The sequence below is a fragment of the Phoenix dactylifera genome, chromosome 14, assembly GCF_009389715.1.
Source record: "Phoenix dactylifera cultivar Barhee BC4 chromosome 14, palm_55x_up_171113_PBpolish2nd_filt_p, whole genome shotgun sequence".
Lineage (NCBI taxonomy): Eukaryota > Viridiplantae > Streptophyta > Magnoliopsida > Arecales > Arecaceae > Phoenix > Phoenix dactylifera.
Window position 1 is genome coordinate 15,970,134 of NC_052405.1, and position 23,721 is coordinate 15,993,854.

Here is a 23,721-nt window from a genome sequence, read left to right on the forward strand (position 1 = left end):
CATCCAACCTCCATATCTGGGCACAATCTTACCTCTATGCAGGCTCTCTTTCGAAGAGATCATAGAGGTTCCTAGCTCTGGCCCTTAGTATGGAGGTAGTTTCTAGACCCTTGCATCAGGAACACTTTGCTTAGGGATCATGGGAAATTGTACCTTTTCTGCCAACTGCTCCCTAAATAGTTGTGCCACCACGCCAATGTCCCACCTCCTCTCTCCAAGCTGGTCACAAACCCGCATGCTATCTGCCATCTTGGTCCTGATCATGGTCGGGCACTAGAGCTGATCATGGGCCTTCTGGCCCGCCCGGCCCGGCCCGAAATTTTTCGGGCTTGGGCATTAAAAAAAAGCCCATGGGTCGGGCCTGGGCAAGAAAAGCAGCCCGACCAAAAATTCGGGCCGGGCCTGAAACTTTTAAAAATGGCCCGATCCGGCCCGGCCCGACCCGATTTTTATATATAAAACACCAATACACCATATATATAATTAATTAATTTTATATATATAAACTTTATAAACTTAAGAGTTAAGAAACCCTAACCCCCCTGCCCCTTCCCTCGCTGAGAGCCGCCGCCTCCTCTCGCCCTTCCCTCGCTGAGAGCCGCCGCCTCCTCTCGCCCTTCCCTCGTTTAGAGCCGCCGCCTCCGCTCTCCCTTCCCTGGCTGAGAGCCTGAGAGCTGCCGCCTCCTCTCGGTGCCGCCGCCTCTTCAACGACTGACCGGTGGCTCTTCGCGTCCTTCTCCACCGGCCGGCAACTCTCCGCGTCTCTGGTCACCTGCTCACCGGTAAGACTTGGCTTTTATTTTTTTCAGATTATTAGGGCTTTTTCTCCTCCTCCTCTTCCTCCTCGAGCTCGGTCCCGAATGGATTGAGAAAGAGAGAGAGAGAGAGAGAGAGAGGTGGGGGGGAGGGAAGAAAAAGAGAGAGGTGGATCGATTGGCGCTTGGTGCCGTTCGTTTTCCTTTGCGTGGGGCTTCGACTCCCCAGACCAAATCCCTCGCCCTCCATCCAGACTCCACAGCCCGAAGGTTGGTTCTGCTCCCGAGAGATGCCCCTGGAATCTGGATCTACTCTTTGATCCTTGGAGCTAAACGAGTTCATATAAAATCATGTGTTACACTGTTACTTACCACCCCTTCTACCGTTTACTATCTACTTTAGATTGTTTTTGCTTCGAGATCAAATTAATCTTGGGCAGGTACTGGATAAGAAATGTAATCATGTTCAACCATTAACAATTGCTAATGTTTCAATTTTGTGTTTGTAGGTTTTGAGAGTTAGAAGATGCAAGATGTTCTTCTACAGTTTTCTATTATGGAAGTGGCTTCAAGAATTATGGTTACATTTACAATTGTTATAATGTTAATGGAACAATGTAATTTGTATTTTGTCTAAATATGTAGTTGTCTAAGTTTGTAATTTTTATTGTTGGGTTGTAATTTTCAGCTGGACAACAGTGTTTTATACATTTTATTTTCTTTCTATTGGCTTGAAGCTGCGAATTTTTTTTTTAATATTTGTAGATATATCCAAATTCCAAAGTTTGAAACCACCACAAACACTATCTATTTGAAATAGGCTAGTTATATCCTTAGCATTAACCAATTGACCATTGGAGAAAAATACATCCAGTTTTAGAGAGCCCATTAAGCTGTTGGGCCATTTTAGGCCATTTTTAGATTCCAAACAAAGAAAAAACCGGGCCTGTCGGGTCGGGCCGGTTGGGTCGGATCGGGCCGGTCGGGTCGGGCCTGTCGGGTCGGGCCTGGGACCAGATTTATAAAGTTTGGTCGGGCCTGGACAAAAATTTAAGCCCGACAGTCGGGCCGGGCTGGGCTTGGGCATAGCCATCGGGCCTCATTTCTGCTGTAGAGCCCGATCCGAGCCCGGCCCGGCCCGGGTTTTGATCAGCTCTATCGGGCACTGTGCCTCAAAGGAAGGTCATCCACCCAAGTATCCCTCATAACATTCACCCTCTAACCAACCCCAATCAGCTAACTTGTGTTGGCTTTCACCATTGAGGCATGTGTGCATATCTCCCTTTAGATAAAGGAGCTACTTTGGCTTGCCTAAATCTTCGTAGCTGATGTCCATAAGCTGTACTTAGCCCTCATCACAGAATTCTAGATGCTTTCAAGCTCAAGCAAATACCTCGTAGTATGCCTAGCAATCAAATTCTCTCTCGAGTAGCAATAATTGAATGCCTAGTCCACCTTCCACGGCAAATCAAGTCCCAAGCAACAAGATGCACCCCATGTCCACCATCATGCGAGCCCCATAGAAAGTTACGGAACATCTCCTCATGCTTCATGAGCAAGGATCTTAGCATGATGGTATTGGACATAAGATAGACTGGCATAGAGCCGAGGACAATCTTACTAAGGTTGGCCTACCCATCATAGATAGGGACGTGGCCTGCCAACCGTCAAGCCACTCCTGAATGCTTTGCACTATACTAGCGCACTCGGCCCTTTGAAACCTCCACCCGATGATAGGCATACCCAGGTATTTCCAAGACCCCTCCTACTCCTAGATCCCAAGGAATTCCTCAACGACACATTTTATTTGCAACTTTGTCTTCGAGTTGAAGCATACAACAGATTTGAGTAGATTTACTTTCTGGCATAAGGTAGAAAAGCAATCCTCCAATATTCTTCTGAAGGCCACCACGTTCCTCATGGAGGCCTGGCTAGCAGGAGACGATCATTTGCAAAGAACAAATTCGAGATCAGGTGAGCCCTTGGGGCTATCATATAGGCACCTAAATCCTGGCGGCGACATGCCGCATGTAGAGCTTGAGATAAAGCATCAACACAAATAATAAAGAGGTAAGGGGATAGAGGGCAATCTTGGCAGCGACCAACCGAGGATCGGAAGAAAGGTATCGGTATGCCATTGATCAAGATGGAGAAGGATGGGATCCGTATACAACTCAGAATCCAACTGATCTGCACCTCATAAAAGCCAAAACTCTCTAAAGAGTACTGAAGAAACTCCCAGCATTTGCGGTCGGTAAGCTCTCTCTATATCGAGCTTGATAGCTATGAGACTTCGGCAGCAAGAGGATCTCTAGAGGTCACACATAAACTTCTGGGCAATGAAAACATTGCTCGTAATACTTCGACCACTAACAAAAGCTCCCTGCTTTGGACTAATGAGCCTGAGGAGAAGCAGCTTCATCTTGCTCACCATGATCTTGGCAAGAACCTTATAAAGGGCAGTGTAAAGGCTGATCAGCTTGTAGTGACTAGGCTTTGAGGCATCTTGTCTTGCTGGGATCAGAGTGATATAGGTCTTCTTTCAGGCTTCCGGCATTACGATATTATTGAAGACATAAAAGCAATGTAGGACGCTGCCAAATTAGCCTACAAAAAGCCACCAGAATGTTAGGCAATGTAAGACGCCGCCAAATCAGCTGCTTTGTTCCTTTCTTGTTTTCTTTTGGTGTACCTATTGGATTACATCGACAAAAAAAAAATTAAAGGTGTAATGAGGTGAGGTAGATTTAGATTAATTCTCATGAAAAACTCAATCTGCAAGACCTAAATCTCTAACATCAGCGTAACCTTACAAAAATTAGATCCGTCCTTCTCATATATTAACCATGCCATCTAAATCCATCAAAAGTGAGTTACAAAATCCAGATCCGACCCTTTTTAAGGTAGACCCACCTGAACCCGACTTGCAGATGGACCGGTCTCAACCCAACCTCCTTTGGCTAAGTGATTGGGTCGGATCTAGCCAATTTGGGTCGAATGACCCGGATCCGATCACCTTTTCCTCTCCATCTCGTGCCTCTAAGCTGTGTATTTGTTGAAAGTCGGATCTGGGGCTAGCCCGTAGACCCGAAACCAACTCGTGTTGGACCCGAACCCGACCACCGTCTCCTCCCTCTCGTGTTTCTAAGCTGTATAAGTTTGAAAGTCGGATCTGGTACTAACCCGTAGATCCGAATCCAATTCGGGTCGAATAACCCGGATCCGATCACCTTCTCATATCTCTCTTGTTCCTAAGTTGTATATTTTTGAAATCGGGGCGGGAGAGAGAGAGAGAGGGGCCATGGGGGAAACCCTAGTCTCGTCCGAGGGTTCGGAGATCGAACCGATCAACTTGGAGACTTTTCGGAGGTCTGGAATTGGAGTCTCTGTTACCCTGATTCAATTTTCTTTCCAATTTTGCTGTTTCCTGATCCACAATTTTGTTTCCATTTTTCTCATCTCTGAATTTTTCAGTCGATTAAGAGAGCTCTCAGAACTGCGAATTAATGCCGTAAATGCGTCCGATGACTTGCCTTCCGATCCCAAGAAATTATTAGAAGACTGCACCTCTGATTTCCTGGTAAACTATTTCTTCTTTTCCTTTCTGATCTCGTTTTCATTTCTTCTAGTTTTTTCTCTAGTACTATCGGGCGCATGCTTTGTTGTTTTAATGATCTCATTTTTTTAAAAAATCTTTTAGGGGAAAGTCAAGCAGATAGAATCTGAGGATCCAGATGTTGTTTCCCTAGGGCTTGAGGATTTAGGCAAGCTGACCATGATCTCTATTTTTCTTTTTGTTTTATAATTTTGGATTGTACATTATTAATGGAAGTCTTTATGTTGTTAGACTAACTTATTCACCGTGCAGTCCCTTTTTTTTTCCTAATATATCTCGCAGCTATCACTTGTATTATTCCCGAATTTACATTTGTGCAACTTTGATTCGACTTGTTCCTTTTAATTTTTATCCTTTATCTGGAACTTCTTTATTTTTTATTTTTGATGGTTATGCAAACTGTTTGCTTACTTACTACTTATTATTTATACCAGTAGATTGAATCTCAGTGAATTAACTTGAAAGGTGGAAAATAGCTTGGTAGTTTGCAATTCTGGTTACCTACTTTGAGTTATTTCCATTTTCCTGATTCATTGTTCCAGAGGCTTTCATGGAACTATTGAAAAAAGAACTATTCTCAGCAGAGGAGGAAAACTCGCGGATCTCTGGTGAAATTGAAACTCTGACAAGAACAGTTGCAGGAGGTGGGTCGTTCGTGTTTTTTTTTTTTCTGTTGTTGTGCTTGACATAACCTTAGCATGTCTCTCTTTGCAGATTCGGCCCAGCTGGATGGTGATATTGAAGCATTGGCTTGTTCATTGAAGTATATTGATTCACAGGTTGGTGCTCTGATGTTTTAATTGCAAGGAACCTCCAAGTTCAAATACTCAAGGAACTAAGCTCTATTTTAATTTGTTACATAAGGAGTGCTACATCTTTGCCACAACATACACATGTTTAATTCAAAAACATTGCAGATCAATTAATAGGAATTGATCCATCAAGTTATGTTGAGGCAAATTGGAACCTGTTGTCTTACAATTAGTGTATCTATTCATTTAATGAGCCAACTCAAAAGGTTTCCTGCATAAAATAAGATTCATACTAAAATTTGATTTCTTGATAAATCAGGAGATTAAAGGATTTCTTTGACTGTTGAAAATCAGTTTTGCAAGCCCATCTATTATCCTTTTTCCCATGTAATTATTGGATAGATTATTAAGCTATCTTTAGGGTAGATTTTGGTCTCATTTTTGAGTAGGACGTGCCAAAGTCTTATCTAAAATTCAGGTTGAGTATCGCCCTAAAGTCCATATGTTTTAAGTGTTAAGATGACTTTATATATGGTACCATTTTGCTCCGGGGAAAAAAAAACAACTATATAGATATGGTTTTATATGGGTTTATGATTTGTAAGTTCTTTTCCAGTTTCTCTCTTTCTTGTTCTAAGTAGTCCTTTCGAAATGTGTAGTCAACCATTATTGAGTGAATATACCAGCGTTTATCCTCTTGCAGGAGGGTGTGCTTTCATTTTGTATTGTCTGCACCCAGGCTATAAGGAACCCACAAGGTCTTACATAAGATATCTCTTATTGAGTATACTTCGGTTTTATTTCAATAAGCGTAGTGGCTTATTCCTTTTCATCTTAATGTGACCTGTGCTTGTAAAATCTAAACCCCATGATTAAAAGTGTGATTACTAAGTGGTTGGTGACGTTTTTTTGATTTTACATATTCCATTCTTCTTTCTATTGCCTCATCTTGATCTCTCTCCATCCCTCTATACCTTGTTATGAAATTTAAAGCCCTTAAATCTCATCAACATCTTCAAACTTCTTATTACCTAAATATGATCCTGCTATGAAGTTGTGTCATGCATTTCTTTTCATCTTCTTGTAAATGTTTTAATTCACACAAATCCAAGTTGCGGTTCTGTTGCAATTTTTATGAAATCAAGATTCACTTAGTCTTTTGCTAAAACTTTTTATGAATGAGGTTTGCAATCAACCAATAGTTCTTTAATTCTTGCTTATTATCATAATCTTGTCACACATTAGATCATTTTTTTCCTTTTGTATCTCAGTTGTTTTGGTATTACAACTTTATCTCTTAGGTCAGCATACATCGATAGTGCTACTGGTAATAAGAAAAAATGTAGTCCTTAAAGAAAAGGGAGAAAGGAAATCTAGGCTTGCAGAAAGCATCAGGGGAAAGTTTATCAGCAAAGAGTTCAAAAAAAGTTTGCAATTGTATTAGCAGATTTGTGAAGCTCTTGTAAGATATTTTGCTCGTTTTCTCAATCTTAATGATCTCACTCTTGGATTTAGGTCAACTTTCAGTTTGGTAAAGGATTGATGTTACGATTCAGCTCTATTTCATGACCCCCAAAAGTTATGGAGTTTGAGTGCCAATTTGTTCAAAAACAAATTTCTGCTATTTATCTTTGTTCTTTCCTATACCTTATTTGATGAGACTTTATAAATATGTATAATCATTGCAAACCTTAAGTTTAATGAGTTTACAAATAAATATAATGGGTTTTGAGACAATGGAGAATGGATACTCTAGTTACTTATACGGTTTGTGTGTAACAGGAGTGGTTGCAAGTCTAGAGATGTAAATTAATGCTGCATATTCCAACCCCACTTCTTGTAACCTGACATACATATAGAGCAACCATGAGTTGAACTGCAATGCTCTAATAAAGTTTCACATGTTATCAAGTCACATCCAACCAAACAAGAAATTTTTTTATCTCCAATTGCATCTACAAGGAACTGAAGAACTAAGTACATATACACATGCTAGCTTCATGTGTGCCTGAAGTGAAAGAAGCCTTACCAAAGACAAAATTGATAAATGGATATGCTTTCAACTTTCAATGTTATTTTGTGTTAAAACTGAAGCCGAAACATTTATGGACTGCTGTTGGTCAAAATAATGCTCTTTTGAGTAAAATGATCTTTTCGCCTCAATGACTTATTTTCTTCCATCTTTAAACAATATTGTAATATCTTTGGTTTGGGTTAAACATATTCCATGAAAAATTAACTGCAAATGTGAAAGCTATCAAAAATCATACACATTGCATGCCATTCTCCCATCGTACTTTAGTTGGTTTAGGCCTGAACAAACTGAATTAAACAATTTAATAGAAATGTTACAGATGGTAACAAAAGATGGATCAGGGCCCAAACAAAAGAAAGATCTGTTTTAAAAACCTAAGGCCCTGTTTGGGGGAGCTGTTGGCAGTAGAGCTGTTGGAAGTAGAGCTGTTGGAAGTAGAGCTGTCTGAAGTAGAGCTGTTATAAAAAGCTGTTTGCTGTTTGGTAACTACATTCGTAAAGTGCTGTGGTACTTTGTTTTGTGTTTGGTAAACAAACTGAGAAAGTACTTTTGTATGACAAAATTACCATAAAGGACATTGCATAGTATTATACAACAGAACATAATAAAACATAACATAAATTAATACATAAATATACGATATAGTATAATATTATTGTAATATAAAATAATATTATGTTAATATAGCATAATAGTAATATAATTATTAGAGTAAATTAATATTTGGTAATATAACATAATATTAAATTATTTAACATAACATATTAATGTATTATGATATAATATAATATATATTATATTTATAGTATAATACAATAATAAAAGTATAAAATATTATAATTATTAGTATAAATTAATTTCTCATAATATAACATAATATTAAATTATTTAAAATAACATATTAATGTATTATAATGTAATGTAATATAATACAATATTTATAGTATAATACAATAATAAAGGTATAAAATATTATAATTATTATTATAAATTAATTTTCCATAATATAACATAATATTAAATTATTTAAAATAACATATTAATGTATTATAATGTAATGTAATAATATAATATTTATAGTATAATACAATAATAAAGTTATAAAATATTATAATTATTAGTATAAATTAATTCTCGATAATATAACATAATATTAAATTATTTAAAATAACATATTAATGTATTATGATATAATATAATATGATATTATATTTATAGTATAATACAAAAATAAAGGTATAAAATATTATAATTATTAGTATAAATTAATTTTCCATAATATAACATAATATTAAATTATTTAACATAACATATTAATGTATTATGATATAATATAATATGATATTATATTTATAGTATAACACAAAAATAAAGGTATAAAATATTATAATTATTAGTATAAAATAATTTTTCATAAAATAATTTTCCGCGGTCCAGGGGCTCTTATTCGTGGTCCACGCTCGAGGAGGACCTCAGCGTGGGCCGCGAGGTTGATGTTAAAAAAAAAACAATAGATTGATTTTGGAAGGTATGGAAAAGGATTAAAATTTTTTTCTTCTAAATTGTGGTTCAAGAGATGCATACAAAAATTGAAAAGAAAAATACCTTTTCTTATGGAAGGGAGTCTGACGGCTAGGGTTCTTAGCTCCAGCAGATTTTTAGGTTTATAAAGGGACAAACTATGTAATTATGTTATTTTAATATGGGCATTTTTGTCAAAAATACAGCTTTCCGAAAAAGCTGAAACAGCTTCCCCCCAAAAGCTCCAAATTGGAGCTTCCTCCCAAAAGCTGTTTTCAGCTTCCCGCAAAAGCTGAAACAGCTTTTTGAAAAATTTACCAAACACAGTTTTTAATCTAAAAGTACTTTTGGAGGGCCACAAAGTGCTTTCTGGCCCTCCAAAAGCTCCCCCAAACAGGGCCTAAGTCATGGCCATTCCTTGAGCCTATGCAAGTAAGATGGCCAACTTAAAAGTTGATAAAACACTAATTCCTTCTCTACATCTGTCCATTTAACATTTTCTTTCAAACAGCTCAACCTCTCTCAGCAACCTTCCGAAGTTCTTCTATTAAATCTCTCCTACATCCCCTACAAAGTAATGGTGGTACTAACTCTCAGTATGAGTAAGATTCACTAGGCAAATTTTCATCCAAATGCATGACTTCAGCACAATTAGAAGTAAAGGGGTTGTAAGAGGAGGGATTAGTTCATTCCAATCACATTAAATCAATCAAATACAAGTGATAATTTGAATGATATACTCTATTTTGGTTGTTCTCTTATTTAATATATTAAATTCTTTTAAAAAATTCAAGAATTAGAAAATTTAGTGTTTACGTTTTATTTGGATGGGGTAGGAAGCAATTCTGTGAATATATTCACATTTCACAGGCAAGTGTGAAGTTGAGTATCTATTTGGGGCAACTTTGGCTGACTCAGATTACAAAATGACAGCATCCTGCTAACCTTTTACTGCAACGTTATTGAAATATGTAATTAGCTAAAAATATTAAATCTACTTTGGTCAGGATAAGCTAGCCAACTTTTTGTAAATTGCACCATTTTTAGATTGTTCTAAGTTGCTATTTTTTTAAAAAAATGTTTTTTTTTTTGTTGTTAAGCGATTTTTTGATGAAGGGTTCAGGGACAAGTGCCATGGGCATTTGATTTTGTTCGCATGTGCTTAATTTGCTTTTTTTTTAACATAAAGGTAAGTTATCCTACTTGCCAACTGGCCTTTTTTGTTGCAAGCCCCTCTCTTGTCCAATGATGCCTTGGCTTGGAATTTGGCACCAATTGAAAAGTTTAATCTAAGGTGAGATGGTTGTAAATTATTCTTAAACCTTCACAGATCATATTTTGATTCCAAAGATTGGGATATTAATCATGGTTAGATTGGATAATAGTGGTTTGGAACTTTGGATTTTGGTTTTCTAGAATGAGCTATTTTCTTATATATGGAAGTTTTACTTCAATTATATGATTAAAATGATAGCTGGATTTTTTTTGTATATTGCATATTCATATAGAACTTTGTCGAGAGTCAAGTCTTTGACTTTGCCATAATTCTGAAAACTAATTTGCTCTCGTATGCTAACTAAAAGTTGCATGAATTACTTTTCCCTGTATCTTCATTTGTATATGTTGTTTTGGTTTCACTGCGGCTGATACTTGATAATGTTGTCAGCTTGTTATGGGGCTCCTCTTATCTGTTGGGCTGCTAATTGGTTGCTAAAAAATGCAAATTTTGTTGCTTCATTCTCTTCTTCCTATGAGCATACTGAAATTTGATAAGATTTGTGTTCCATTTGGCATCACTTCCAATTTTTAGTCTTCACATTTCATGAAAACTAATCAGTTTCTTTTTTTCGAAAAAAAAACAACACCAAAATGTGTTTGGTAATCACTTGGGTTGTTGTGATGGCTTCGGTGGCACAGTGCTGGTGCCTGGCAGGTGGCATAATGTGTTGGTGGGGGGCAAATGGGGTGGTGGCAGTGGTGGTGACAGAGTCAACGGTGGTGGTTATTGATGGTTTCCATAATCGAAAAAAATGAAAGCTACTTTTGAGAGCTTTCACTTTTTCGGAAAGTCCGGAAAGTGTTTTCAGAAATCAAAAAGCAAAATGGACAACAAAATGAGTTTTCAACCTCGATTTCCTTATTTTTAGGAATGAAAATAAAAAATCGGAAACTGGCAGCGATGCCAAACTGTCTTTCATAATGTCCACTATCAAAAGCAAATGTAGGTTTTGTAGAAGATTGACAATCTTTCATAATGGTGAAAATTTTAATTTTGCTTTCCCCAATAGAACAACATTTTCTTCTGATATGTTGCTTGACCTGCTTTTATTCATGCACCACCGTACTAGCCCACCATCCTTGATATTTGATCAGATCCTCAGTATACTCAGTTTCATCATCCCTTGCTGTGCAAGTGTGATAGTAGACTGCATGACTTGTTGCACTTTGGTTTTTCATAGGATTATTTATTAATTTCTTAGTGATGATCTTCATTTTCATTTGCTATCCAGTTCCTTTCAGAGCTCCCTAGGAATGGTGACTACTTCTCTATCAGATTTTCAGTATATACATGCGTGTGTGTGTGCGTGTGCGGGTGTGTGTGCATGTTTGTGCATATACATGTATACACATGCATGCATGAATGCATGTATGTGTGCATGCATGGTATGTGTATGTATGCACATATTTCTCTTTATAGAATATAACATTGGGATAATGCCTTTCTAATACTGTAGGATCAGCACTATTTTCAGTTTCATCTTCCAGATGGCAGATTGATCCCAGGAGATACACATGAAAGTTCAACACACATGTTTGAGGACAACAAATTTGAGGTGCCATAGTCACTGCTGTATACTTGCCTGTGACACATCTTTTAAAATCGGTATTCCATGTTCTGCAATTATTAGATTTCTATCATATGCAAAATCGACTTGAATGGTTGATACCTTCATTGGGCAATTCATAAATATAGGAGGGCGTTTTTCTAGTGTTGCTCTCTACCAAGAAACTACAGTGGTATATTATCTGTATATACTTGATGGAAATGAAAAAGAAGTAACCTGATATACTTATATTTCCTTCTCTTTTTCACATTAGAATCTATTTTTAGATGCGCAATGTTCATTATGTTCAATGTGTCTTAGAACACTTGTATTCTAAAGTTTAAGTTGCCTGGATGGTGCCTTCTCATTAAACAAGACACATCTTCTATTGTATTATTGAAACAATATTCATTTAGTGATCACTTGATGCATAATTGGTAAGTCTCAGAAACTATTAGCATATTGTTTATGCCTTTATGGTCATTTCAGATGTTCTAAATCATGAAGAACAGTGCAGATTTTCCATTTAGATGTCCCACCATGTAGTTTTGACAGCTGGAATAGCTAGCTAGCTCATGCCTTTGAAGTTTGAACATTGTTCATCATAAGCTACAACATTTGAAATGTTCATTGACAAAATTTCGTACGTGCTGGAGACTTGTTACGCACACATCAAGTGATCGATAAATGCATATGTTTTTCAATGGTAGAAGGAAAGATCTATCTTCATCCATGATTTGGAATGATGTAGGTCACTTGAATTTTGGTCTACCTGTATTTGAAGATATGTAGAACACTAGACTTGTTATACATTCATTAAGTGATCAATAAACTTTTTTCCTCAAGTAGTAGAATAAAAGACCTACCTTGATCAATGGAATAATTTAAATTACTTTAATTATGGTAAATATTTTGTAGAGAAATTGTAGAAGATGATGAATGATTGGGGTTGTTGACATAGATGGCACGTACATGTGTGCTAGCACATTGTTTATGCTTGTGTGCAATATTCTGTATGGTTCAAGTTTGTTGTTTTATGCACATCTGTCTTGTGGTCTTGCCTTTTATGACACATGATATAAGATGTCAATTATTGAGGCAGACTGGACATGTGGGCCTGTAGTTGCAAACTTATATTAGACGCATCTTAGTATTTGCTACTTATATAAATCCATTCAAAAATAAAATCATGTTTTCATAATAATGCCGTTAAGGTCCTGGAAAGCTTGTATATGCATATTTCTTGCATATAAGCATATACAGGTTGCATATATGGTAGATTTTATGGTCAGGCATCCTGTCACTTCGCTGTGAGTGCATCATTTTCTTGTCCTTTGGTACTGATGTGAAAGCAGGAACGACTTTAGTTTTGGGGGCATTTCATGTTATGAATCTAAGAAATGACAGCAAGTACTTGAGGATATCAGGAAGACAGTAAATTAAAACAATTAAATAAAAAAGTGCCATCACAGTGTTGATTACTGCTTCAGTTTTTTAAAAATACCTTTTTGGGTCTTTGACAAATTGAACTTATTCATGTAAAGGTGGACTTTGAAGTCTTGGGTGGATAAATGTTTCTTTTACTGGGATTTTTCTCTTACAGCTTCTGGCTATTGTTACCTTGTGTATTAAATTTGGAATCAATTACCGTTTTGCAGATTCTGGAACTTGATCAGCGGATTGAGAAGAGTAAAATCAATTTAAGTGGTTTGCAGGATCTGGATTATGCCTTGAAAAGGTACCTCTGAAGCTGGTGACATGTGGCAGCTTGTTCTATAATGTATTTTGTGGTTGCATGCATGTAAAGTACTAAGTGTCTTGGGAGCTTCACATCGGTGTATTAGTTATGAAACAATGCAGCATTGTTAATAAGATTTTTCTTTAGTTTGCAGAAAGTGGGTTCCTGTACTCTTATTTTGCTTTTGTGAACCTGCTACTGTGTGGAATGGGGTTTATTTTGCTTTACAGGACACAATGAATATCAAGTTTCTTTTTATTTGCTCTGTTAATAATAACAAATGAAATCACTCGCAAAATAATCAATGAAGTCATTCGAATAAGGAAAGAAAAATATGAAAAAAAATTTAAACATACTTCTTTGAATGGAATTAAATCTTGAGAGCATCAAGTGGTGAAGGAATCTATGTAAAGCCCACCCTAAGTAATTGGATAAGTGTTATTGATTATGGGTATGGTTTTTGATCAGGAATGATGATGGTATTGTTTCTTCTGTATTAATCGGACATTTTGTACTAATATTATTTATTTTTTTTAATTTTTTACAGGGAGAAATTTATTCTTTTCATCTATGCTTTTTCAATTTGTTTTGATGTCTCTGTTTTTTTGATTTCTCTAATTTTGTATCAACTGGTAGCAAATGGAAGTCAAATCTGCTCCAGTTTGCTCTAACTTTGTTTATATTTACTTATTTGTGTGCAGACCCCAGTTTTTAACATCCTAAACAATAGGTTTGAATGCAGCTTACTCCTGAAAAGATGCAATTTAACTACATCAATGAAACAAGTGCTATCAAATTATATGCATATTTTTGTGTTAAAGTTGCATATGTGGATTGTTTCATTTTCTTAAATCTCAATTTCTCACACATATACAGTATTAGGAAAAATGCACAATATTTTGAAGAGTTCAGATAATTTGTTACCTGTCGGCATGATCACCTGAAGTAAATAAAAGGAGTAGTCAACAATTCTAGGTCTAAATTATTGCCAGTGGTGAATTGGCTGGCTTTCTTCTCTAATTTACAGATGAAGATATTGTTTTCTTAGGCATTTCAGTTGACTGTAATTAATCTAAATCTAATTGGTTTTAGAATATCTGAACCAAATGCATATGGAAAATATATTGTATGTGATTATGATGGTTCAGCTTGATGCTTAAGGTGATAAAGCATCCAAGCAAATGAATGCATTTGTCTGTTTTCTTAAAATAGTAGGATGGTACAGGATTTTTACTTTGTGGGTTGCAAATGCAAGCCATGCTTCCTATTAATGGATATCAGATGTGATGATCATCACTAGATAAAGAAGATTGTAGATATCGATTACAACTTTAGGGCAAAGATATAGTTTGATGAATGATAACTGATGCTGTGCATTGCTCTCAGCATTGCTCAATGCTCTGTCTCGGTATCGAAATAATTATTTGTGCAAATGCTGAACTTTTTGCATTTTCACACAAGTGCTAAGTTTACTATTTTTCCAAACACTAAAACATGATGAACCACCTATTTAGAATTTCAGGGAATGCCCTTAGAGCATACGTGCAAACATTTTCTAGAAAGCAATCATAATTGAATACTCTGTTTAATATAATTGCTAGTGAGTTATTGCTTATTAGCATTTAGCGAACCAGCATCTTTAAAATAATTCTGGAAAGCAAAAATTAGTATGATTTTTAACATCTTTACTTACTCAAATTTAACCATTATCTCAGGTCCACTATATGGAATGGTGTCAATTGGACTATGAACTGATTGGTTTGCCCTCAAATTTGCGAACAAAAATTGATATGTCACGAATGCATTTGTATCTACATGCTTTTGTCTTTGTTAAAATAGAATTATCTTTGCAATAAGTTTATTTTATAAATATATATAAGCTACATATATGATGCTTCCATCTTTAATTGTGCTTGACCCCAATTACTACATTGTCTCTTAACATATTGTGAGTTTATTTATTTTTTTGGTCAAGTTCCCTTAGGGGGTATTGGTTGCGGAACAGATTTTGGAAGGGATGTCTCCCTTGTATTGTGCGGAACAGGACCATTTTGGTGTTTGGTTGAAGGAATAAATGCAGGGTCTGAGTGAAGGGAATAAGATACATATAATGTGCATCGAACTTTGCAATAGCTTGGATTTATTGCAAAAATCAAATTGCCCTTTGACTTATTTGATTGTTTATAAGGTGAGCAAGCACAAAATGGTAGTTGAAAGGAATGGAGGCTAGCCTATTCTGCAGTGTCAGTCTGTTCCACCATTTTGGTGGAATAGACTTATACCATGTGGACCCACTTATACCCCTACGTGGTATAAGTCTCCATTCAATGGCCCTACTGGTGTTTGGCAAGGATATCCCCCACCTCCCCGACCAAAAAATAGAAGTGTGTGGGGGGTGGGGGGGTGGGGGATATCTCCCCACTTTTTCTGCAATCAAACACCACCTTAGTCCAACTTCTTTCGGTCATCATTTTTTTGGTAACCATGTTTTAGATTTCTTCCTTGTCTCAAATGTATTATAATCATGACTGTCTTAATGTTAACTTGCAAAAGTTAGTACTTTAATGCTTTTGGTCTTGAAATTTCTATTCGTTACCTATGCACATTGAGACAGTAGATGTGCCTTTTCTTTCCTTATTCCGACACATGTCTTTTGCTGTCCATTTCAGGGCTGAAGCAATTGGACAAATTGAATACATGTTATCTGGAGTAAAGGTTATTGAACTCGAAGGCACTTGTCTTAGGTTGTCCCTAAAGACACCTATTCCAACCTCAGACAGCTTCCTTCTTAGACATAAACTGGATTGCATTAGAGAGCCAACTGTCATGGACCATGAGTTGCTAATAGAAGTTGTTGACAAGACTTTGGAGCTAAAGAGCGTGGAGGTACTCTAATTATGCTTGTGCATTTTGCTTCTCCATCCCATTCTGACTTGGCACCTAGGTAATAAATTATGCTTTGATTTCGAAATCATTTAATTCTTAATATCATAAAAAACAAAAACAACATAAAAAATAAAGTAGGCTCTTCTTCTTTTGAATAAAGTTTAGGCTTGTCATTATATGAATGGATGGAAATGTTAGAAAGACACGGAACCATATAAAGTACTAATTTGTAGATGTTTTTCCAACTTGTTATACATAGAATATGACAAGTTTTGGTTGTAGAACTAATCCTTTTTGGCAAAAGATCTATGCTTTTTGAAAGAAACAAAAAAAACTATAAAGATTTTAATCAAAAAATTGAGGGCATTTCAACAAACGAGTAACAATTTAAATGGGATGTGATCTATTAGGTAAACCAAATGACTATTTGATCTCCATTGATTTGTCTATGTTTATTTACTCTTACATTGATTAAGGGGATCAACGAAATAACAAGTTATTTTCGTTTACCATATCTAGCAGGTAAGGGATGTAAATAACATCATTAGGATCGTTTACCATTGATTTTAGTTTTGACAAAATATACATGTGCAATATAGTGCTTGCGACCTGTCGACCCAAACAAACTTGGTTTAGGTGGCAGGTTACAGCTCAATGGTTCAATCGTGGGTCAACCATGGGTCCATGGTCTGCCGGTACCGGCCGGTACATACCGGTACCGGACCCTACCGGTACGGTACAGCTACATATTTCGGTACCGACCGGTACCGATGCGTACCGACCCGTACCGACTCGTACCGACCCATACCGAGTCGGTACCGGCCTGAACCGACCAGTCCGTACCGGCTCCATTTTTTTTTTTGGGTTTTTAGCCCCATCGGTACGGTACCGGTTCAGCTCGGTTTGGTTCGGCACCGTAACGGTACCGATGCCCACCGGTACGTCGGTACAGTCGGTACCGCGTACCTTGCATGGGTCACTCTATGATTCTGTAACATCATAAATATTAAACTAAGTAAATGTCAAGAAATAATGAAATCTTAAAAAAATCTAGGCAAGTAGGAAAAAGCATGATAAATTTACAATAATAATTCAATATTCTACTTTTGAAAAATTGTGAGACAATTTTATATAATATAAGAAAGTATGCAAAGCTTATTGATATTTTTAATTATTATAAATAGCAAGGCTTTGAAAGTATCCAAAAGAATGAGTGAATATGTTTTTTTCCATTTTCGACCAAAGGGAAAAATTGATTTTTTATTGAAAGTATAGATTATTGAGATATCGCAACTTATTTAAAATTGTTTCATCTAATTACATAGATATTGCTTTAAGTATAATAAATCCTGATAATAATACACCATCAAATGTGTCTTGATGGTTGGAAGTTTAGTTATTGTATAAAGGGTCATGGGTTCAAATCACTGTTCCCCAGATTTTAGTCAAATTGATTTTTTCGAATTTTAGGTTCCTAAGAGACTTGACTTGCCGAGGCTCTCGGGTGATGGACCAGGCGGGTTGACTCAATCGACCTTGCTGGATTGCAGAGCACTGATCTAGAATTATCTATTTGCTACTAGGAAGCATGTTCATAGTTACAAGATATGGATACGCATGATATAAATATGCTGGCACAACAAATCTAGAAAAAGTAGGATGCAGCTAGGATGAGGCAATACTAGATGCTAGTTATTTTATATCCCTGCAACTGTAAATCTTGAAGCTTTGATATAATGTGAAGTGAACAAAATTCTAGGTATTGGTGCTTTGTAGCTGCCGATGTTTTCAAAAGTGGTTTATGCAACAGCATATGCGGTTTTTTTTGTTTCTGGAGAAAATATGCACATGTTGTGTGGTTGCACCCTAATGGTCACTTTGCATTGGAGATGGCCCAAATGGTCAGCAACCAAGTGCCTAGATAGCCCATGTGGCTCCCTATGGAGCTTAGGCACATACGGATTGTGATAATGATAATGATAAGTTGCTTCTTGATAAAGAAGATTTGCTTTTGAGTTACTTATTTAAAATAGTTGCTAAATACTAGTCTTGCTCACTAGTTAGATACCTTAAACTTAGTTATTTCTCTTGTATCTCTATTACTTCTTTTTTGATTACTCTCATTGGTAATTTGTAAATTCGTTCATTGCAGTATTTGGCCTTGAGCATAGTTTGTAGAGAATTAATTTTTTTTTAGGTTAACATGTCACACCATACTAAATATGATCTCAAAAAAGTTTGAAAGTGCATATTTTTTTAATTTTAAATATTTGTTTCTATTTTTAACTTCATTTATCTATTGTTGAGTTATTTATATTTAGTTATTTCTAAAATACTAATTTCATATTCACTGGCATATGCACCCACATACTGCATATGTACTATATGATGCTTTGACTATTGCATATTGTGTTCCTTCCTGGGTAGCTTGAATGTGTGGATACTTCAAGTTGTATGTTATATTCATATCAAATATGTTTAGATACCGATGCTTGAAGATACTTATAGGATGTCTGTCGGATACTTATTTCAAGCATCCTATTTTTCATATAAAAAAAGCTTCTGATGTTTCCTATGTATAGTTGAGAATTTGAGATACTTTGTTCATACCTCTAAGATGGGGGGAAGGTTTTTTTTTATTTATTTGTTGGTGAATGCTGACCTTTTAATGTTGAATGGTTAAAATTTGAATTTGTGATGTGGAGTATGGATTGTGATCTTTTTCTTTCTCTTTTTTTCTTTGGAGAAGGATTGGTGAAAACCTACTAAATATTGGAGTAAAGCTAAGGATTTATTGGATTTTGAGACAACCTATAGTTAAGATATAATAAAAGCTAACTTACTATATTGTGGCCTTAACCAAAAAGTGATATTGGCTTTATGGGTCGAAGCATGATATACACAACTTTGAGAGCACCCTATAACTTGCTTTAGGGTCCAAAGTCTGAACAAGAAATTACCCGTTTGTAATTTGTGTCAAATGTTTAGCTAAAGCTACTTTTGACAAGAAAATCCCTGTCACAGAACCTAGAAATTATTTTGAGAAGCCCTTGAGAGGCGCTTATTTTGAGAGGCCCATGGAGAGGCGCTTATTTTGAGAGGCCCTTGGTAGAATGTTATTTAAAGAATACCACTCAAAGATAACTTTAATGCTCAAGCTTTCATAGAGATAATCAACATAGCCAACCAGTTTTGTCGACAATATATAGTCTTTCTACCTCATTGTTTCAAAACATTTTTTTACTCGTTTATCTTAATAACTTCAAATCTGCTTCACTCCTTGTATGCACATAAAATTGTTTTTCCTTTACTTTGACGGTGTTATAAATGACAATTAATGTGCAGAAATGAAATACAGTAATTGCATGAGTTTCAAATTTTCTTAAAGACATGAGATTTTTCTACTATAATTTCTATATTTCTTGGTTATATTTTGTTCTCTGAGTTTTCAACTGACTTTTGATATGAATAGAACATTATGACTCACTGAGTATATCTGCATTATCTCTACCCTGTATCCAAGTGTTCCAGCGGTAGTATAGTCCTGGTTATGCATGCTTATACAATTGTTAATGTCAATAAAATTTCGTATGGATTAAACTAACAGCTTGTTATTGGCAAGGATGCAAGATAGTTCAATGCTGATTGTTGGATATTTGTAGTGCTCTCCCTAACTAACTAAGTGTCATTTCATCTTTGTCAAATTATAATCAATGTATTTGGCTCTGAATGTAAAAACTCCTGGTATGTATTCATGGTCTTCGAATCTTGTATCTTCTCTATACTGTTTGTGGACATATTGTCATCTTTTAAGGATTATAACCTCATTACTTACTTTTTTGTCTTCATATGTTTGTTTATATGATTGAACTATTTCATGATTTCTGTTGTTGTTTATTAGTAATCTATTCATATGAAGTTCTACTGATAAGTTTTGTCTTGATATTAATTCAGTCTACTTGTGGTTTGTCCAGATTTTTCCTAGCGATGTGTTTATAAATGGAATAATTGATACTGTAAAATCCTTAAGGTATGGTGCTCTCATAATTCTATTTCCTTGATAAATGCTGGATGTATGCCTGTACTCTACCTACTTTCCAGACTACAGAAATCTTAAACAGAAGTGTTATAATTCTTTATTACTTGTAACAGTATTACGAAAACATCAGGTAATGTAAGCAACAGAGGCAAAATATTGAAAAAGGTTCTGAAGCTTCTCATTGATGTAACACATGATTTAATGATTTTTATGTAGCAACATGATCATAAAGAGACAAGGTTATCTGATTGTAATCCAAGACTGTGTCTATCATAACCATAACCATAACCATCATAACAATAACCATCATGCCTTATCCTAAGTTTCCAACTAGTTGGGGTTGGTGTTATAGATCCTCATTTGTTGAGAATTCCTATTTAGGGCCACCTCTAGCACAATGCACAGTCCAAGGTTGTATCTAAAGAGGCTTTTTTAATTCGCAGATATGATGGAAGAAAACAAGGATTCTCTAATGAGAGAACCAATAATATGGGACTATCAAGGTTTTAACTTTTAACACTTTGGATTCTTGATAAAAAATTCATTTATGCAGGCCTATTAATCAAAATGATCATTGTTAGGGTACCACCAATCTAGGATTTTCTATTATGATTTGAGAGTCCATCATCGAGGGATCATGTGATGGATGACTAAGATGCTAAGGTAAATTCCTATGTTGGTTACTTGTATTGGGAGTAGGGGTGGCAAAGAGCGGGTAGGGGTTGGGTTCAGGTCAGATTGGGTCGTGTTCGGGTTGAAAAAATGTAAACTATAACCAGCCCATTTATTTTACATAAACCCATACCTACTCACTGACCCATTTTACTTGTCAATAGTACAACTAAAACTTAATGCAAAACATACAATCAACAAAATCAATTGTAACTTCAAAATTATCATCATAATAAAAAAAAAGGAATTATGATGTATGACGATCATCATAAACTAATTAATGATAAAACTATCTACAATACAAACCCACATGCCAAAACCCTTGTTGCCCAACTTGGTGGTCACTCTCTATAACCTTTTTCTTATTAGTGTATCAGGCCAATAGGAAGTATTAGAGAACTGTCAACTACGTTGTGTCTAGAGTTGGCTGGTTTCCAATTGGTTCACCCTTGGTGGCCCATTAGGTCGCAAGGGCTAGACTTGAATCCACCCATTTATAATCGGGTTGATTTTGGGTTGGACCTGAAACCAACCTAGCTTTTGAAAACCCTAGCTTATCCATTTATATTGGGTGGGTTTGGGCAGGTTACTGGGTGTGGGTTAGATTTTGGCAGCCCAAATTGGAGCATGTGTGGGAGCAATTTTTGCATGTGGTTGCAGGGAAATATATCTCTCAAAAACGTTTATGATATGGGAGTGCTTAGAAAGTGGAAGTATAAGTGAGATCCTAGATAGATTCCGAAGCCGGTGTTGGTGTGGCGTCCTAAGCGGAATTTTTTGACTACAAGATAAGAAGGACACAATATCTCAGTTACTAGAAGAGGATATTGGTTGTGGAAGTGGTTTCTGGTGTGGGTGAGGAAGCCAGTCTCTTAAAAAATTTCAGATAAGGAAATGCTTAGGACGCAGCTGTTGGGATGAGTTTCTGAAGCAGTTATACGCCCTAAGAACAAGAGGAAGTTCACCTTCAAATGAAATATAGGAGGACCTTCAAATGAAAGATCCTTGCTTGCAATTTTTACTATGTATAGCCAAAGGTGGGAATTAGGAGGTTGGCCATCAGCTAAGCTAGAACTCTTTTAAGCAAGGAGTTCGTAAAGGAAGAAAAGAGGCCAAGTTGCAGCTGGTCATCCTATTGGGTGATTGCCTTGCATGAAAAGTTTATAGGAAAGGATGCACTCTTTGGGAGGAGGGGAAGGGGATTTTGCTGCAAGATAACCAGCCTTGATATCCCAAAATTAAGCCCCCCTCTGACTTAAGCATCGGAGGGCCGCCGCCGGAAGCCCCGGCCACCGGCTTCTTGCAGGTCCCTCGGAGGACGCAGCCCGCCGACGCGCCACTCTTGCCAGAGCTCCTCCTTCTCAGCCCGTGGTTGCCACTGTCTTTTTCTTTTCTCTCTTTTTTCTTTCTTATTTCCTACTCTAGCCTTGTAGAGGGAAGTTTGAGTCAATAGGTATCCTGCTTGGACAAATAAGGAGTCTACTTGTTGATGAGAGTCGTGCGTTCACAGCTTATTTTGTAACCATATAGATTTATGATAAAAGGTCTAGGACCGTCTCTTGAAAATCTGGGTTGATAAGATGCAAACATTGCTGAAAAATCTGACTTCACTTTGAAACATATACGATAAGAGATATATATACAGTGTTTTGCATTTTAGCAACTCTCTTATGATAATTGTTTGCTTGGGCATGAATTTGGTACTTCTCAGTTTACTTGAATTCGCTGGAAAGAAGTTTTGTGGTACGAAGATTGCTGAATATGAAATAAAAATCAGGGAATCTAATATATAATCACCTTACACTGAACTTTGTAATTAAATTGGAAACATTTTATATGATTTACCCTCAATGCTTTATTTCTTTCGATTGCAAGGGGGGTGGGGGTGACTTGTTAGGCTATATGCTGTGATTTGTGAAATATACCAATTTGGTTCTTTGATATAATGATATGAATCACAACTTAATGAGCTTTACGTGGCTGACCTCATTGAGACTAAGCTTGTTGGTTGTGACAATTACCGCAAATTTACCGACTGAACTTTCACTTATGTGGGCTTTGTGCTAATTCTGATATGTCTTCCCTGTCATGTTTGTTCTCGTTTTTTACTCTGTGAAGAATTCAAACCGTTTGAAACAAAATCAGGATTTATTTATTCATTTTTTCCTTGTCCTTGGTTGGATCAGAGTCTGTTATCCAACTGATATTAGTTCCATTGATAGGTCAAAGCTCAACTTAGATTCGGATATAGTAGGCGAAAACTACAAATAAAAGATTAAGTTTAAAAGATATCTTTAAGTTGAAAGTGTCTATTGTCTACCTTGTCGCCCACTCCTTTTTCTTTTACTTGATTTTCAATTACTATGCGAGATTCACTTCCCTATGTATAATTCCAATATCTTTGTTCATAATTACCTCACATGAATTTTGTGCTAAAATTTCATTATACTTTTAGGGTTTGCTTCTTCCTTGCACATATTTTGCAATTTAAAATGTTTAGCTTTTGTCATTTGAACCATTCACTTTTTTATTTATTTCAGTATTAAGATGATCAGATGATCTTGCAGGGATTTTGTCTTTCTGACTGGGTCCTCCTTGGGATGGTTCCTAAGGCAAGTTCAGCATCGCATTCTTTTGTGCACTCTAAGACGCTTATTGGTGAAAGATGCAAACAATTCAAGGTAAGTCCGCACCCCCCCCCCCCCCCCCCCCCCCCCACCAAAAAAAAAAAAAAAAAAAGAAGAAAAAAAAACATCTTTTGGTTTTATGTGTCTTCAAAATGTAGTTGTGATGAGCAAGCTATTTGGTTTTGTAATTGAATTAACTATTGATCTTATACTTATGTGGAGGCTAGGGAAAAATATTTTAGGGCACGGAAGCAC

The 23,721-nt window shown here is 36.2% G+C and overlaps 1 protein-coding gene and 1 long non-coding RNA gene across 6 annotated transcripts in view; both read left to right on the forward strand.

The window, feature by feature from the left end:
* The first annotated feature begins 512 nt into the window (after positions 1–512).
* LOC120113085 lies at positions 513–1,491 on the forward strand. The gene is made up of 2 exons (XR_005514928.1): positions 513–782; positions 1,265–1,491. It is a non-coding gene; the product is annotated as an uncharacterized LOC120113085 (long non-coding RNA).
* Positions 1,492–4,014: 2,523 nt separating this feature from the next.
* The window catches only part of LOC103706522, a 32,215-nt gene continuing 12,508 nt past the window's right edge, over positions 4,015–23,721 (forward strand). For 4 of the 5 annotated variants that reach the window (XM_039133828.1, XM_026804459.2, XM_008790653.4 and 1 more), the window contains exons 1-10: positions 4,015–4,124; positions 4,230–4,335; positions 4,456–4,519; positions 4,914–5,015; positions 5,086–5,150; positions 11,415–11,513; positions 13,163–13,242; positions 15,912–16,128; positions 20,103–20,158; positions 23,407–23,520. In XM_039133828.1, coding sequence (XP_038989756.1) covers positions 4,057–4,124; positions 4,230–4,335; positions 4,456–4,519; positions 4,914–5,015; positions 5,086–5,150; positions 11,415–11,513; positions 13,163–13,242; positions 15,912–16,128; positions 20,103–20,158; positions 23,407–23,520 — 971 coding nt within the window. In that variant the 5' untranslated portion in view covers positions 4,015–4,056. The remainder of the gene's footprint in view (positions 4,125–4,229; positions 4,336–4,455; positions 4,520–4,913; positions 5,016–5,085; positions 5,151–11,414; positions 11,514–13,162; positions 13,243–15,911; positions 16,129–20,102; positions 20,159–23,406; positions 23,521–23,721) is intronic. The other variant, XM_039133829.1, reaches the window with a different exon arrangement.